Source organism: Raphanus sativus, chromosome 6, assembly GCF_000801105.2.
Source record: "Raphanus sativus cultivar WK10039 chromosome 6, ASM80110v3, whole genome shotgun sequence".
In the NCBI taxonomy this organism is placed as follows: Eukaryota; Viridiplantae; Streptophyta; class Magnoliopsida; order Brassicales; family Brassicaceae; genus Raphanus; species Raphanus sativus.
Genome location: NC_079516.1, coordinates 5,078,968 through 5,091,159, shown reverse-complemented (window position 1 = coordinate 5,091,159; position 12,192 = coordinate 5,078,968). Strand labels below are relative to the sequence as shown.

The 12,192-nt window shown below is 38.9% G+C and overlaps 2 protein-coding genes across 2 annotated transcripts; one reads left to right on the top strand and one right to left on the bottom strand.

Moving 5' to 3' along the window:
- The first annotated feature begins 4,707 nt into the window (after window positions 1-4,707).
- LOC130496854 (COBRA-like protein 8) lies at window positions 4,708-7,446 on the top strand. Its single transcript, XM_056989431.1, has 2 exons — window positions 4,708-5,382; window positions 5,933-7,446. The coding sequence occupies exons 1-2, from the start codon at window positions 4,770-4,772 to the stop codon at window positions 7,354-7,356; spliced, it is 2,037 nt and encodes a 678-aa protein (XP_056845411.1). The 5' UTR covers window positions 4,708-4,769; the 3' UTR covers window positions 7,357-7,446.
- On the bottom strand, window positions 7,436-8,439 carry LOC130496855 (two-component response regulator ARR1-like). Its single transcript, XM_056989432.1, has 2 exons — window positions 8,017-8,439; window positions 7,436-7,719 (listed from the first exon to the last, which is right to left on the bottom strand). Exons 1-2 carry the CDS (start codon window positions 8,179-8,181, stop codon window positions 7,651-7,653), a joined length of 234 nt encoding a protein of 77 aa, XP_056845412.1. The 5' UTR covers window positions 8,182-8,439; the 3' UTR covers window positions 7,436-7,650.
- Between the last annotated feature and the right edge of the window lie 3,753 nt (window positions 8,440-12,192).

Below are 12,192 nucleotides of genomic sequence, written 5' to 3'. Positions count from 1 at the left end.
TTTTAAACTATAGATTAGTTCCTGAAGTAAGAGCAAGACGTTATAGGTGTTTGAAAATTGTTAAGCAAGAGGAGTTAATTAATACTAGATGTTTATAAAAAATCAACATAAACTAAGTAGATTTCAGTTAGAATTTTAGTAAAAGTTTGGTTATCAAAAAATAAAATTAAAATTAGTAAAATTGTAAAAACGGATAAACGTTAGAAGTGTAAAAAGGGATAAACGGAAAAAAAAAAAATTCCCAGCTGTCAATGAAAAACTTTAGTAGATTTAGGAAGACAGCTTCTTTCGAATGAAATCAGTAATTTCTGAAATTAGAAAACACGTTTCCATTTTTTGTATTTTCACGAATTCAAAAGGAAAGTGAGTATAAAATCTTCACAGGAAATCATATACTATCTTTGAGACTTTGACATTGATCAAGTAGTAGATAGTAAGAAATATTTTTCATAATAAATCCCTGCCAAAAAGTTATTTTCACAAATACTGTGAACAGATATTTTCTGAACTAAGTTTCTATATATCAATTTGAATTGACGCGGAAATAAATGTTTTCATTTGTAATAATAATAAGAATACCATCATCCTCTTTCATAATTTTTTTTTCTGTAACCTTTTGTTTACTACAACAAGAAACACGAAACTTTTGAATAATTCTAAAAAGCGATCACCAAGAAAGCAATCAAACAAACACCAAATGTGAACGCGCACATAAATTTTAATTACAGCGTCTACCAAACCTGTTCTCTTCTCTAACGCGGTCTCTTCATAATCTCTTCAAATAAGAAAAAAATCTTAATTTTAATTACATAAAAGTCCAAAAAGACAAAGATCTTTCTGAGTAGAGAGAGAAAGTACGATTCTCATGGGTTCAACTCAAAAACTCATCTCATGGATCCTACTGCTGTCTCTCTTCACAACGATTCAACTAGCGTCGTCTCAGCCCAAAACTCCACCACAACCACCACCGATCTCCCCCGACGCAAACAAAACTGCACCACCAGGTCCACCACCAGGTCCACCGATCTCCCCCGACGCAATCCTCTGCAACGGCATCTTCCTCTCGTACACTTACACAACCGGAGTCCAGATCAAACCGAACGACACTAAAAGCCGCCAGCCGTACCGGTTCGAGTCCCTGATCACGGTCCTAGTAGTAGTCCCTGATCACGGTCCTGAAACGACAACAACAACAACAAGATCAAGAAAGATGATGATCACAAAGCTTGTAGCAGCCACAGTGGTTCTTCTAGTAGCAGTAAAAGAGTGAGTAAATTTTTGGATCTAGGATTGGAAGTGCCGGTGATGAAAAGATCGGCGGTTGAGAAGAAAAGGCTGTGGAAGAAACTCGGCGAGGAAGAAAGAGCCGCCGTGCTTCTCATGGCGCTCTCTTGCGATTCCGTTTATGCGTAAAACGATGGAGATCAAAGCTTTCTTTGTTTGGTGTCGTTAGGGAATAATTAAAGAGTGAGGGGTTTTGATTAATTATTTAATTAACTTAGACAGAAGAGATGTACGACTGTGTAATAGCTAGTGACTGTGTAATTAACTAATGTTTTGTGTTCTTTTGCTAATCAAGTTTTCAATTTTTGAGTTTGAGAAGAATCGATTGGTTATTAAAAGGTGTTTTAACTTAAAAAAAAAAAAAATCATCGAGGTTTGGTCTTAGATTCGCAATTTTCACTCGCTAGCTTATGTGCATGGTTAGATGTAGATTTCATAAGGCAGATAGTTTGTCGGTTCTCGAATCGTCTTTGTAATATTTCTCATAATTGCAATGTCATAATAAATCAGCGTTAAAAAAAATAGCTTATATGCGTGGGCTCCTTTTCTGTAGCTACTAGGCCCATATGGACCAGAAAATGGGCTTTTTCGCGGCAATCAAGAAGCGCGTGGTATTAGCTGTCCAGTCTCCATCAACCGCGCCATTTTTATTTTTAGTGTGTTGATCCATTGGCGTCATCTCTCGTGTCGTTTGATTTGAATTTATAAAATGATTACGTCTCTAACCTAAAGCCGTGAACCTCGAGAACGATTCAAATATAGTTGTCTCAACGGGAAGTTCTTTCACGAAACCCCCTTTTTATGGTTTTACCCCTGATATTACACAGTCAATTCAATTAAAGACCATTGATTTCTGATGCACATATTACATTCATTAACATGCTTTGTATGAAGAAACTTTTTTTTTTGAGCAATGTATGAAGAAACTCTTATTCTTTTAAACTATAGATTAGTTCCTGAAGTAAGAGCAAGACGTTATGTGTGTTTGAAAATTGTTAGGCAAGAGGAGTTAATTAATAGTTGTTTATAAAAAAACAACATAAACTAAGTAGATTTCAGTTTGAATTTTAGTAAAAAGTTTGGTTATCAAAAAAAATAATATTTTTTTTAAAAAAAGTAAAAAATGGTTTAAACGTTAAAATAAGTTACACAAGTTTTAACGTATAAGCAGCTGTCAATGGCCGTAAAAAAAAAGCAGCTGTCAATGAAAAACTTTAGTAGATTTAGGAATACAGCTTCTTTCAAATGAAATCAGTAATTACTGAAATTAGAAAACACGTTTTCCATTTTTTGAATTTTCACTAATTCAAAAGGAAAGTGAGTATATAAAATCTTCACTAGGGCAAGAGGAGTTAATTAATAGTTGTTTATAAAAAAACAACATAAACTAAGTAGATTTCAGTTTGAATTTTAGTAAAAGTTTGGTTATCGAAAAATAATATTTAAAAAAAAAAAAAAAACGGTTGAACGTTAAAATAAGTTACACTAGACCTGGGCATTTTATCCGGATCCGAGGACCCGACCCGAAACCGACCCGAAAATACTTGACCCGGAACCGACCCGAAAAATTATAAGTACTCATATGGGTCTTTTTATTTTGGATCCGCGGGTCTCGGGTAAGACCCGGACCCGAACCGAGACCCGATCGGGTACCCGAAATACCCGAGATTTATTTTATATATTAGGTATATTTGGGTGATTGGGTATATTTTTGGTATTTCTAATCTTTTTTTAAGTTTTAGGTTCGTATTTTCGGGTATATAATTTCAAATTTCGAGTGTAATTTTAGATTTTCAGAAAATATAATTTGGGTATTCAGATATTTTTTTGAGTTTACAGATCTGATTTTAGGTAAATATTCAGGTACTTTTACGGTTTTTCGGGTACTTTTTCGAGTTTTCGAGTCCAGTTTGGGTATTTTTCTAGTTTTTTGGGTTTTTATATACCCGAACCGACCCGGATCCGAACAGTACCCGAATATTATAGGTGTTTTACGGGTACTGAAATTCTAGACCCGAACCGATCCGGATCCGACAAGACCCGACCCGAAACCGACCCGAAAATTATAAATACCCATATGGGTCTAAATTCAGAGGACCCGAAAAACCCGGACCCGACAAAACCCGACCCGAACCCGACCCGAAGACCCGGATGCCCAGGCCTAAGTTACACAAGTTTTAACGTATAAACAGCTGTCAATGGCCGTAAAAAAAAAAGCAGCTGTCAATGAAAAACTTTAGTAGATTTAAGAAGACAACTTCTTTCGAATGAAATCAGTAATTACTGAAATTAGAAAACACGTTTTTCCATTTTTTGAATTTTCACTAATTCAAAAGGAAAGTGAGTATAAAAATCTTCACAGGAAATCATATACTATCTTTGAGACTTTGACATTGACAAGTAGGTAGTAAGAAATATTTTTCATAATAAATCCCTGCCAAAAAGTTATTTTCAACAAATATTGTGAACAGATATTTTCTGAACTAAGTTTCTACACATCGATTTGAATTGACGCGGAAATAAATGTTCCCATTTGTAATTTTAATAAGAACTAGATTTTGACCCGCGCTTTTTGAAGCGCGGAATATTTTACGATGAAAAATTTCACTAATAATTTAACAAATATTTTGGTTATTTTTAAAGAGTGTGTATTTAAAATATTTTTGCATTTAAATCAGTATTTTTAAATTCAACCCGATTGTGATTTATACCGGTTAATCCGGAGATCTTGACAATTCAATTTATGTTTTTAAAATATTCATATTAAAAATCACTAAACCCGAGGACTAACCGATTGAACTGATGGATGACCGATATGTAATCTAATTGGATTTAAATTGTAATAGTTTCATAATTTGTAATCTTATAATCGAAATTTTAAAGTTCACTATTTTGCAATTTATGAAATTATGACGTTTCTACAAAATTTTAAAGAGAAAATGATAGATATAAAATAACTAAGATTAATTATTGTATTATTTGGAAACATTGATAATAGTATAAAAATATTGTTTGGAAACATTGATAGTAATATAAAGAAATAAGTATATTGTTTGGAAACATGGATAGTAGTATATAGAAAGAACATTAGTGACTTAATGTATGTTTAACTATAAAATATAAAGGTGTATTTAATTTAAAAACTTACAAAATAAATGTTAGGTCCAACAGAATGTTTCTGTTTTAATAAGATAGATACCATCATCCTCTTACATAATTTCTTTCTGTAACCTTTTGTTTACTGCAACAAGAAACACGAAACTTTTGAATAATTCTAAAAAAGGGACCACCAAGAAAGCAATCAAACAAACACCAAATGTGAACGCGCACATAAATTTTAATTACAGCGTCTACTATAAATCTGTTCTCTTCTCTAACGCGGTCTCTTCATCATCGCTTCAAATAAGAAAAAAATCTTAATTATAATTTCATAAAAATCCAAAAAGACAAAGATCTTTCTGAGTAGAGAGAGAAGTACGATTCTCATGGGTTCAACTCAAAAACTCATCTCATGGATCCTACTGCTGTCTCTCTTCACAACGATTCAACTAACGTCGTCTCAGCCCCAGCCCAAAACTCCACCACAACCACCACCGATCTCCCCCGACGCAAACAAAACTGCACCACCAGGTCCACCACCACCACCACCGATCTCCCCCGACGCAATCCTCTGCAACGGCATCTTCCTCTCGTACACTTACACAACCGGAGTCCAGATCAAACCGAACGACACAAAGAGCCGCCAGGCGTACCGGTTCGAGTCCCTGATCACGGTCCTAAACAACGGCAGAGACGAGCTCAAGTCGTGGCTCGTCTTCGTCGGGTTCGCTCACAAGGAGATCCTCGTCTCCGCCTCCAACGCGATCCTCGCCGACGGGTCTACCCTCCCCGTCAGCGTCGAGAACGGTACGACCTTCGCGGGGTTTCCCGCCGCGGATTTGAAGTCGGCGATTATGACGGCGGGTGACATCACGCAGATGGAGGCACGTGTGGAGCTCGTGGGTACTCAGTTTGGTGTTGCCCCGCCTGGTGTTCCGCTTCCTAAGAACATCACTCTTCTTAACGATGGTTGGTCATGTCCCAAAGCCAATAAACTAGGTACTTACAAAAAAAAAACATTAATCAAATCTTGAAATAATGTTATGTAAATGAAAATTGATTTTGTTTTACATTTTTAAGTTTGATTATTCAATATGTTTGATAAGAAAAAAAAAACACTAATCAAATCTTGAAATAATGTTCTGTAAATGAGAACTGATTTTGTTTTACATTTTTGAGTTTGATTAATTCAATATGTTTGGTAAGAGAATTTTTGCTTTGTGTGATCTTGTCTTTGCTAATCTCACTAAGAAATCACTAGAAAGTGTAAAAGAATATTCAAGAAACGTTCAGTTCTATTTTATTATTTTAAATCATTCGTTGAAAAAGTCTATTGCTTTTGTAGATTTCTTGTCACATGTTTGAATTAGTATTCAATAGCATATCAAATTAGACCTTTTAGGCTGCTTCGTAGAATGTTTCTGTCTTTCTAAAAAACTTGTATATGAATCTTGTTTGTGTTGTGGGCTTGAGTCTTTCTTAGACTCCTGTAAAGTATGTTTTTACTTTTACTGACAATTTATAATCAATTCCCTCTGATTCTATTCAGGTGACAATGTTCTGGAAGTATGTTGCATGCCTAGTACTAAAAACAAAACAGCCCCCACTCTTACAAATTTTCTCCCAAAGCGAAAAGGAGACTTAACCATCATGTACGATATAACCAGACCATATCCAACAAGCTACTGGGCGCAGGTCACCATAGAGAATCACAACCCACTCGGTCGTCTCGACAACTGGGAACTAAGTTTCCAATGGATGAAAAACGAGTTCATCTTCCAAACCAAAGGAGCTTACCCCAGCGTAGTAGATTCATCTGCTTGCATAAACGGCCCGCAGGGAAAATACTACACTGGAGTCGACTTCTCCAACGTCCTAAGCTGTGCGAAATCGCCGAACATCATAGACCTCCCTCTGACCAAGTACAACGACTCAAACCTCGGACTTAAACCCTACTGCTGCAGAAACGGAACCATCTTGTCTCCTTCCACGGATCCGGACAAGTCCAAGTCTGTTTTTCAGATGGAGGTTTACAAAATGCCTCCTGATGTCAACATGTCTGCCATCACTCCGCCTCAGAGCTGGCGCATCAAAGGGAACAACCTCAACCCTGAGTACAAATGTGGACCTCCCGTTAGAGTCAAGTCCAGCGAGCTCCCTGATTCGAGCGGTTTGCCTTGGAACCGGACCGCATACGCCAGCTGGCAAGTGGTTTGCAACATCTCTCAACCGGCTCAGCCTAGCTGCTGCGTGTCTTTCTCTTCTTACCTCAACGACTCCATCGTCCCTTGTAAAACCTGCGCTTGCGGAGGCTGTTCCGGCCAGATAGTCGATGGTAGAACGTGCAGCACTACTTCCCCAGCGCTTCTCCTACCTCCACAAGCTCTTCTCATCCCATTTGAGAACCGAACCGAGTTCGCTAAAATTTGGGCAGGGTTGAAACACAGGAGCGTTCCAACGCCGTTGCCATGTGGAGACAACTGTGGGGTCAGCATAAACTGGCACCTTGCCACTGACTATCGTCGCGGATGGTCCGCTAGGATCACGATCTTTAACTGGGGAGGAACCAACTTCGCTGACTGGTCCGCCGCCGTCGAGCTGAAGAATGCTGCGCCGGATTACGAGAAGGCTTACTCCTTCAACGGAACGTTGGTTGCTGTCAACGGAAAGAACACTACTATCTTGATGGAAGGGCTTCCTGGTCTGAACTATCTCGTTGCTGAGGTGGATGGGAAGAACCCGAGTAAGGACTATCGGGTGCCCGGTAAGCAGCAGTCTGTTATCTCTTTCACCAAGAAACTGAATACTAAGATCAAAGTTGGGGCTGGAGATGGGTATCCGACCAAAGTGTTCTTCAACGGTCAGGAATGTTCGCTTCCTTCTATGCTACCTTCGAGCAGTGGTCGCACAGGACGTGGTGTCTACTACACCTTTCTTCTCTTGGTGTTAGCTCTCTTGATTCTTTGGGTTTAGAAAGAGTATATGATGTTAGAAAACTACTAGTGGTGGTGGGTGCTTTTGTGCAGCGTGAGATTTATTTAATACAAACTACTACTTATAATTCTCTTAGGAGAGTAACATATTAACTCCTAACATTACAAAAAGTTTAATACAAACAATTTCTGTTATAATCTGCATTTAAAATCTCACGCAGATTATGTAACATTGAAAAAAATTTCACCAAAATGGTTATACTGTTATTAGCAAATGGTAGTATAATGATAACATTACAAATCAATCTCCTATAGTCCCTTCGGTTTGTTCCAATCAAACCGGGATATCATCGATCGTATATGCGTCAAAGTCGAACTCGGTATCAACAGGTGCAATTCCTTCCTGTATCAACACAAGATATGTGTTACAAACTTCTGTCGTTTAAGTCAACGTTTCAATTACAACTTCTTGTTATAGAGAAACATTATAAAACTGTATCCAAAAGTTGACTTGTTATCAACTTATCCTTACAAGTGTATGTACTCATTGATCATTATATTCAGGTTAATTGATGGTAGTTTGCGTAATCATGAAAGAAAGCGTCAGAAACTGTTATATATATATATATATATATATATATCAATTTGAAACGCAAACTCTATTGCTAAAAGTTGTGATTGTGCGTTCAGAATATCAAACCTGATGACGTGACACCAGTGGCTGGTTACGGCCATGGTCATTGGTTCTTGACATGGAAGAAGTAGTAGTAGAGTAAGCTTCTGAACTCGAGAACGCTATTGATTCTGCGTCAAGGGAGATTCCGATAGTCTGCAGATCCCAATCGTTATGTCTATTGGAGTACATGTCGTAGCTAGGGGTGGTGAAACCTGGTCCCGAGCTGTTAACCTCTTCTTGGTAAGAAGAAGAAGAAGAATGTGGTTTCCGAACAGATAATAAACCTGGTGAACTCGCTAAGGGGAAGCTGTTGAAGGCTAAGGAGCTTGACGAGTGGTTGGTGTTGTTGGACCAATTTTAATTGGCAAAGGAGTGAAGAGAAATGGGCCAATGGGTTTGTCTAAGTTAAAGCCCTAATGGCACGATTAAATGAGGAAGAAGGGAACTTGCCCCACATCGACAAGAAGAAGCAAAGCTGAGATGTATATATTTGGACATGTGATACCAGTGTTCAAACGATTCAGGGTGAGAGGAAGTCCCCACACGCGCGCGCGTCCGTCCGACCGTCTTTCCCGGCTCGGCATGGGCGTTGGGGGTTTTGAGTCTTGGTGGAGGGCCTCCGGCCTAATAAGATTTTTTTTGGACCAAGTTTTGGTTAAAAAATTATTGGGCCAAACCAAAATTTTTTGTGTTTTATTTTTCGTTTGAAAAACGAATATACTTAAAAAAATTCGAACAAAATCTTATCCAGATTTTTGCCCAACGATCTCTCCCCCTCTCCGCACGTCGAGCAACTTCCCGAGTCTCACGCCTCGTGCGCACGTGCCTTCTTTTGCGGAACCAACTGAGCTCTCGTTTCCCTTTATAAACAGAGCGAATGTCTTCCTCATTTCTTAACTTTTTCACTTCGAGATCACAGCAAAATTCCCTTAGCGTAAGTCATTAGTTTCGAAAGTGTTTCGTAGCATTTATAGTTCGATAGGGCATTCACGAGTGAAGCGTGAATCGTCGCCATGGTTTTATCCTTGGACTCTATATTCGTACAGTTCCATCTCACTACGGAGTGAATATAAAGAGTTAAGGAAAGAGATATCATATCTCGACTCCATCATCGTTTGTGAAAACGTTTACCGTTCCGGTTTTATTTCGTATATTCAATCGTTTCTTTCCTTAACATCCCACATTTATAATATCGTTTATTTGATTCGGTTTTCCGGCTTCTACAGGTGTAACTCGTAGATAACACTCTGCTGCTCCTTCCTGAGAAACCACTTCTCTCGGACATGCGGTTTGGTAACATTGTCTGCCTGGTGGATGATTGTGGCTGCTGGCCAGCTTGAGTCATCAGCAGCATTCCACTATGTCCGGCTCAAACATCGGCAATCTGTTGTTGAATGCTCATTCCATTACCCACTGGAAGCTGTTGTCATAAACCTGTCGGGACACCGTGAAGCAAGTTCATCTGCGGCGGTTGTGTTTGTTGATGTATTCTTGTTTTCGAGTTGTCAAAGCTGAAGATGCTTCTCTCTTCGTCAGGCAATCCTGACCGGGATAAACCAGCGGCTTGGAGCTGTGCAAGGCTCTGATCAGGAAGCTGACCTCCTGTTACTGCTAACGCTTGAAGATCAAACCCATTCAACGACGAAAGAGGACCAAAGCCGGTCATAAACGAGTTGTTTAAGTTGCCTTGGTGCTGCGATACTACTACTCCCCCAAGCCGTCTTAGATAGATCCTGTATTTCTGGAGGTGACTGGCTACGTTCTCTCGCATTAGTCCAGGAACATTCATCAGCTCCAAGATTTTCTTAGGAACCGCCTCTACAGCACATATAAAGAATCTATTAGACACACTCAAAACGTTATTATTTTCAACAAAATGCAAATGTAAAGAAGCTTTTTTTTTCAAGTCTTACTTTCGACACCGAGCTGATTAACAGCAGCAACAAACTGCTGATGCAACTCAACAGACCAAACAACACGCCGTTTCTTCAAATCTAGGAAGAGGGAGATAGGGAGTTGAAGAAGAAGACATGGCTTGGCTTTGTCTCACCTTTAGAGCTTCCTTTCTCTGACAATCCCCTCTACTAACCTCGATCAAAGGACACATGGATTCAACTCAAACAAGTTTCTGAACACATAGGTAGTCTTCTCTGATCCCTTTCTCCCCTCATCTCTTTTCTCTGAATCTCTTATTAATTTCAATTTCAAAAGGTTTCGATGCCAACACATGTCATCTAGTCTATCTCATTGACATTGCCTTTGTAACTCATACATTTTGACAAAGTGTAGCGAATAATGGGGTCACATGTAATTTACATATCCCTCGTTTTCACAATGTATGATCATCCTTGAGATTTAGAATAATGGGGTCGCAGGAGACACTCCTACCCCTCTGCCTCTCAAGAAGTCATATCAAATAAGAAAAAAGAATCTTAATTTTAACGCGGTCTCTTCATCATCTCTTCAAATAAGAAAAAAGAATCTTAATTTTAATTACATAAAAGTCCAAAAAGACAAAGATCTTTCTGAGTAGAGAGAGAAAGTACGATTCTCATGGGTTCAACTCAAAAACTCATCTCATGGATCCTACTCCTGTCTCTCTTCACAACGATTCAACTAGCGTCGTCTCAGCCCAAAACTCCACCATCATCACCACCACCACCGATCTCCCCCGACGCGATCCTATGCAACGGCATCTTCCTCTCGTACACTTACACAACCGGAGTCCAGATCAAACCGAACGACACAAAGAGCCGCCAGCCGTACCGGTTCGAGTCCCTGATCACGGTCCTAGTAGTAGTAGAGTAAGCTTCTGAACTCGAGAACGCTACTGATTCTGCGTCAAGGGAGATTCCGATAGTCTGCAGATCCCAATCGTTATGTATGTTGGAGAACACGTCGTAGCTAGGGGTGGTGAAACATGGTTCTGAGCTGTTAACCTCTTCTTGGTAAGAAGTAGAAGAAGAATGTGGTTTCCGAACAGATAATAAACCTGGTGCACTCGCTAAGGGGAAGATGTTCACAGGGAGTTCTTGTTGGAAGCTGTTGAAGCCCAAGGAGCTTGATGAGTGGTTGGTGTAACTTGTAGGTAACACTCTGCTGCTCCTTCCTGAGAAACCACCACTTCTTTTGGACATGCGGTTTGGTAACACTGTCTGCCTGGTGGATGATTGTGGCTGCTGGCCAGCTTGAGTCGTCATCAACATTCCACTATGTCCGGCTCGAACAGCGGCAATCTGTTGCTGAATGCTCATTCCATTACCCACAGGAAGCTGTTGTCGTAAACCCGTCGGGACACCGTGAAGCAAGTTCATCTGCGGCGGTTGTGTTTGTTGATGTAATCTTAAAGAAAAGTTTCTATTTTTAGCAGAACAGAGTAAGTCAACCACCGAAACTCGATAACCATAAGTATCCCTCAAAATAACATAAAGCTTTGGACCACAATCAGACCAAACACAGAAACACACATCATTACAAAAAAAAACCCAATTAAAAAAAAAAAGATCATTTGTGTTTGTTAATTCGAACCTTCGTAGAGACAACACAGGTCATCTAGTATATCTCATTGACATTGCATTTGTAACTCATACATTTTGACAAAGTGTAGCGAATAATGGGGTCACATGTAATTTACATATCCCTCGTTTCCACAATGTATGATCATCCTTGAGATTTAGAATAATGGGGTCGCAGGAGACACTCCTACCCCTCTGCCTCTCAAGAAGTCATATCAATCTTTTGTAACTTAAAACTTACATCTTTGAGATACTGAAGAGAGAGAAGGAAGGGAACCAAAAGCACACAGACTTTTTACCTTCCAGACTTGCAAGAGGATTCCTATCCCTTGTATACCAATCCCCAAGACAAGCAAATCAAGTCAGTATTAGGTTGGAGGTCAGCTTTGGTTCCTTCAAACAATCTCAGCAAGTGCAAAATGAATCATAATACCAAATTAATTAATGTGACTCAATTCTATAGTAGCAGTTTATTTTTTTGTAGTTTATTTGATATTGTAACTATAATGTAGAAAAATGTAACTTTTAAATTAATAATGACATATTTATCGTATTAATGGACAACAAATCTTATTTGTGAGAAATATATTTTTACCTATGTATTATATATAAGTACTAGGATTGGCCCGCCCTACGGGCGGGATACTTATTTCATAATTTGAAATATGAATTATTATAGATATAA

Excerpts from the sequence above, each read along its gene's own strand:
- LOC130496854 (XM_056989431.1), top strand. The coding sequence starts at position 4,770 with ATGGGTTCAACTCAAAAACTCATCTCATGGATCCTACTGCTGTCTCTC. Across the intron at positions 5,383-5,932 it reads TCCCAAAGCCAATAAACTAG|GTGACAATGTTCTGGAAGTA; the intron begins GTACTTACAAAA and ends GATTCTATTCAG.
- LOC130496855 (XM_056989432.1), bottom strand. The coding sequence starts at position 8,181 with ATGTACTCCAATAGACATAACGATTGGGATCTGCAGACTATCGGAATC. Across the intron at positions 7,720-8,016 it reads CACTGGTGTCACGTCATCAG|GAAGGAATTGCACCTGTTGA; the intron begins GTTTGATATTCT and ends GTGTTGATACAG.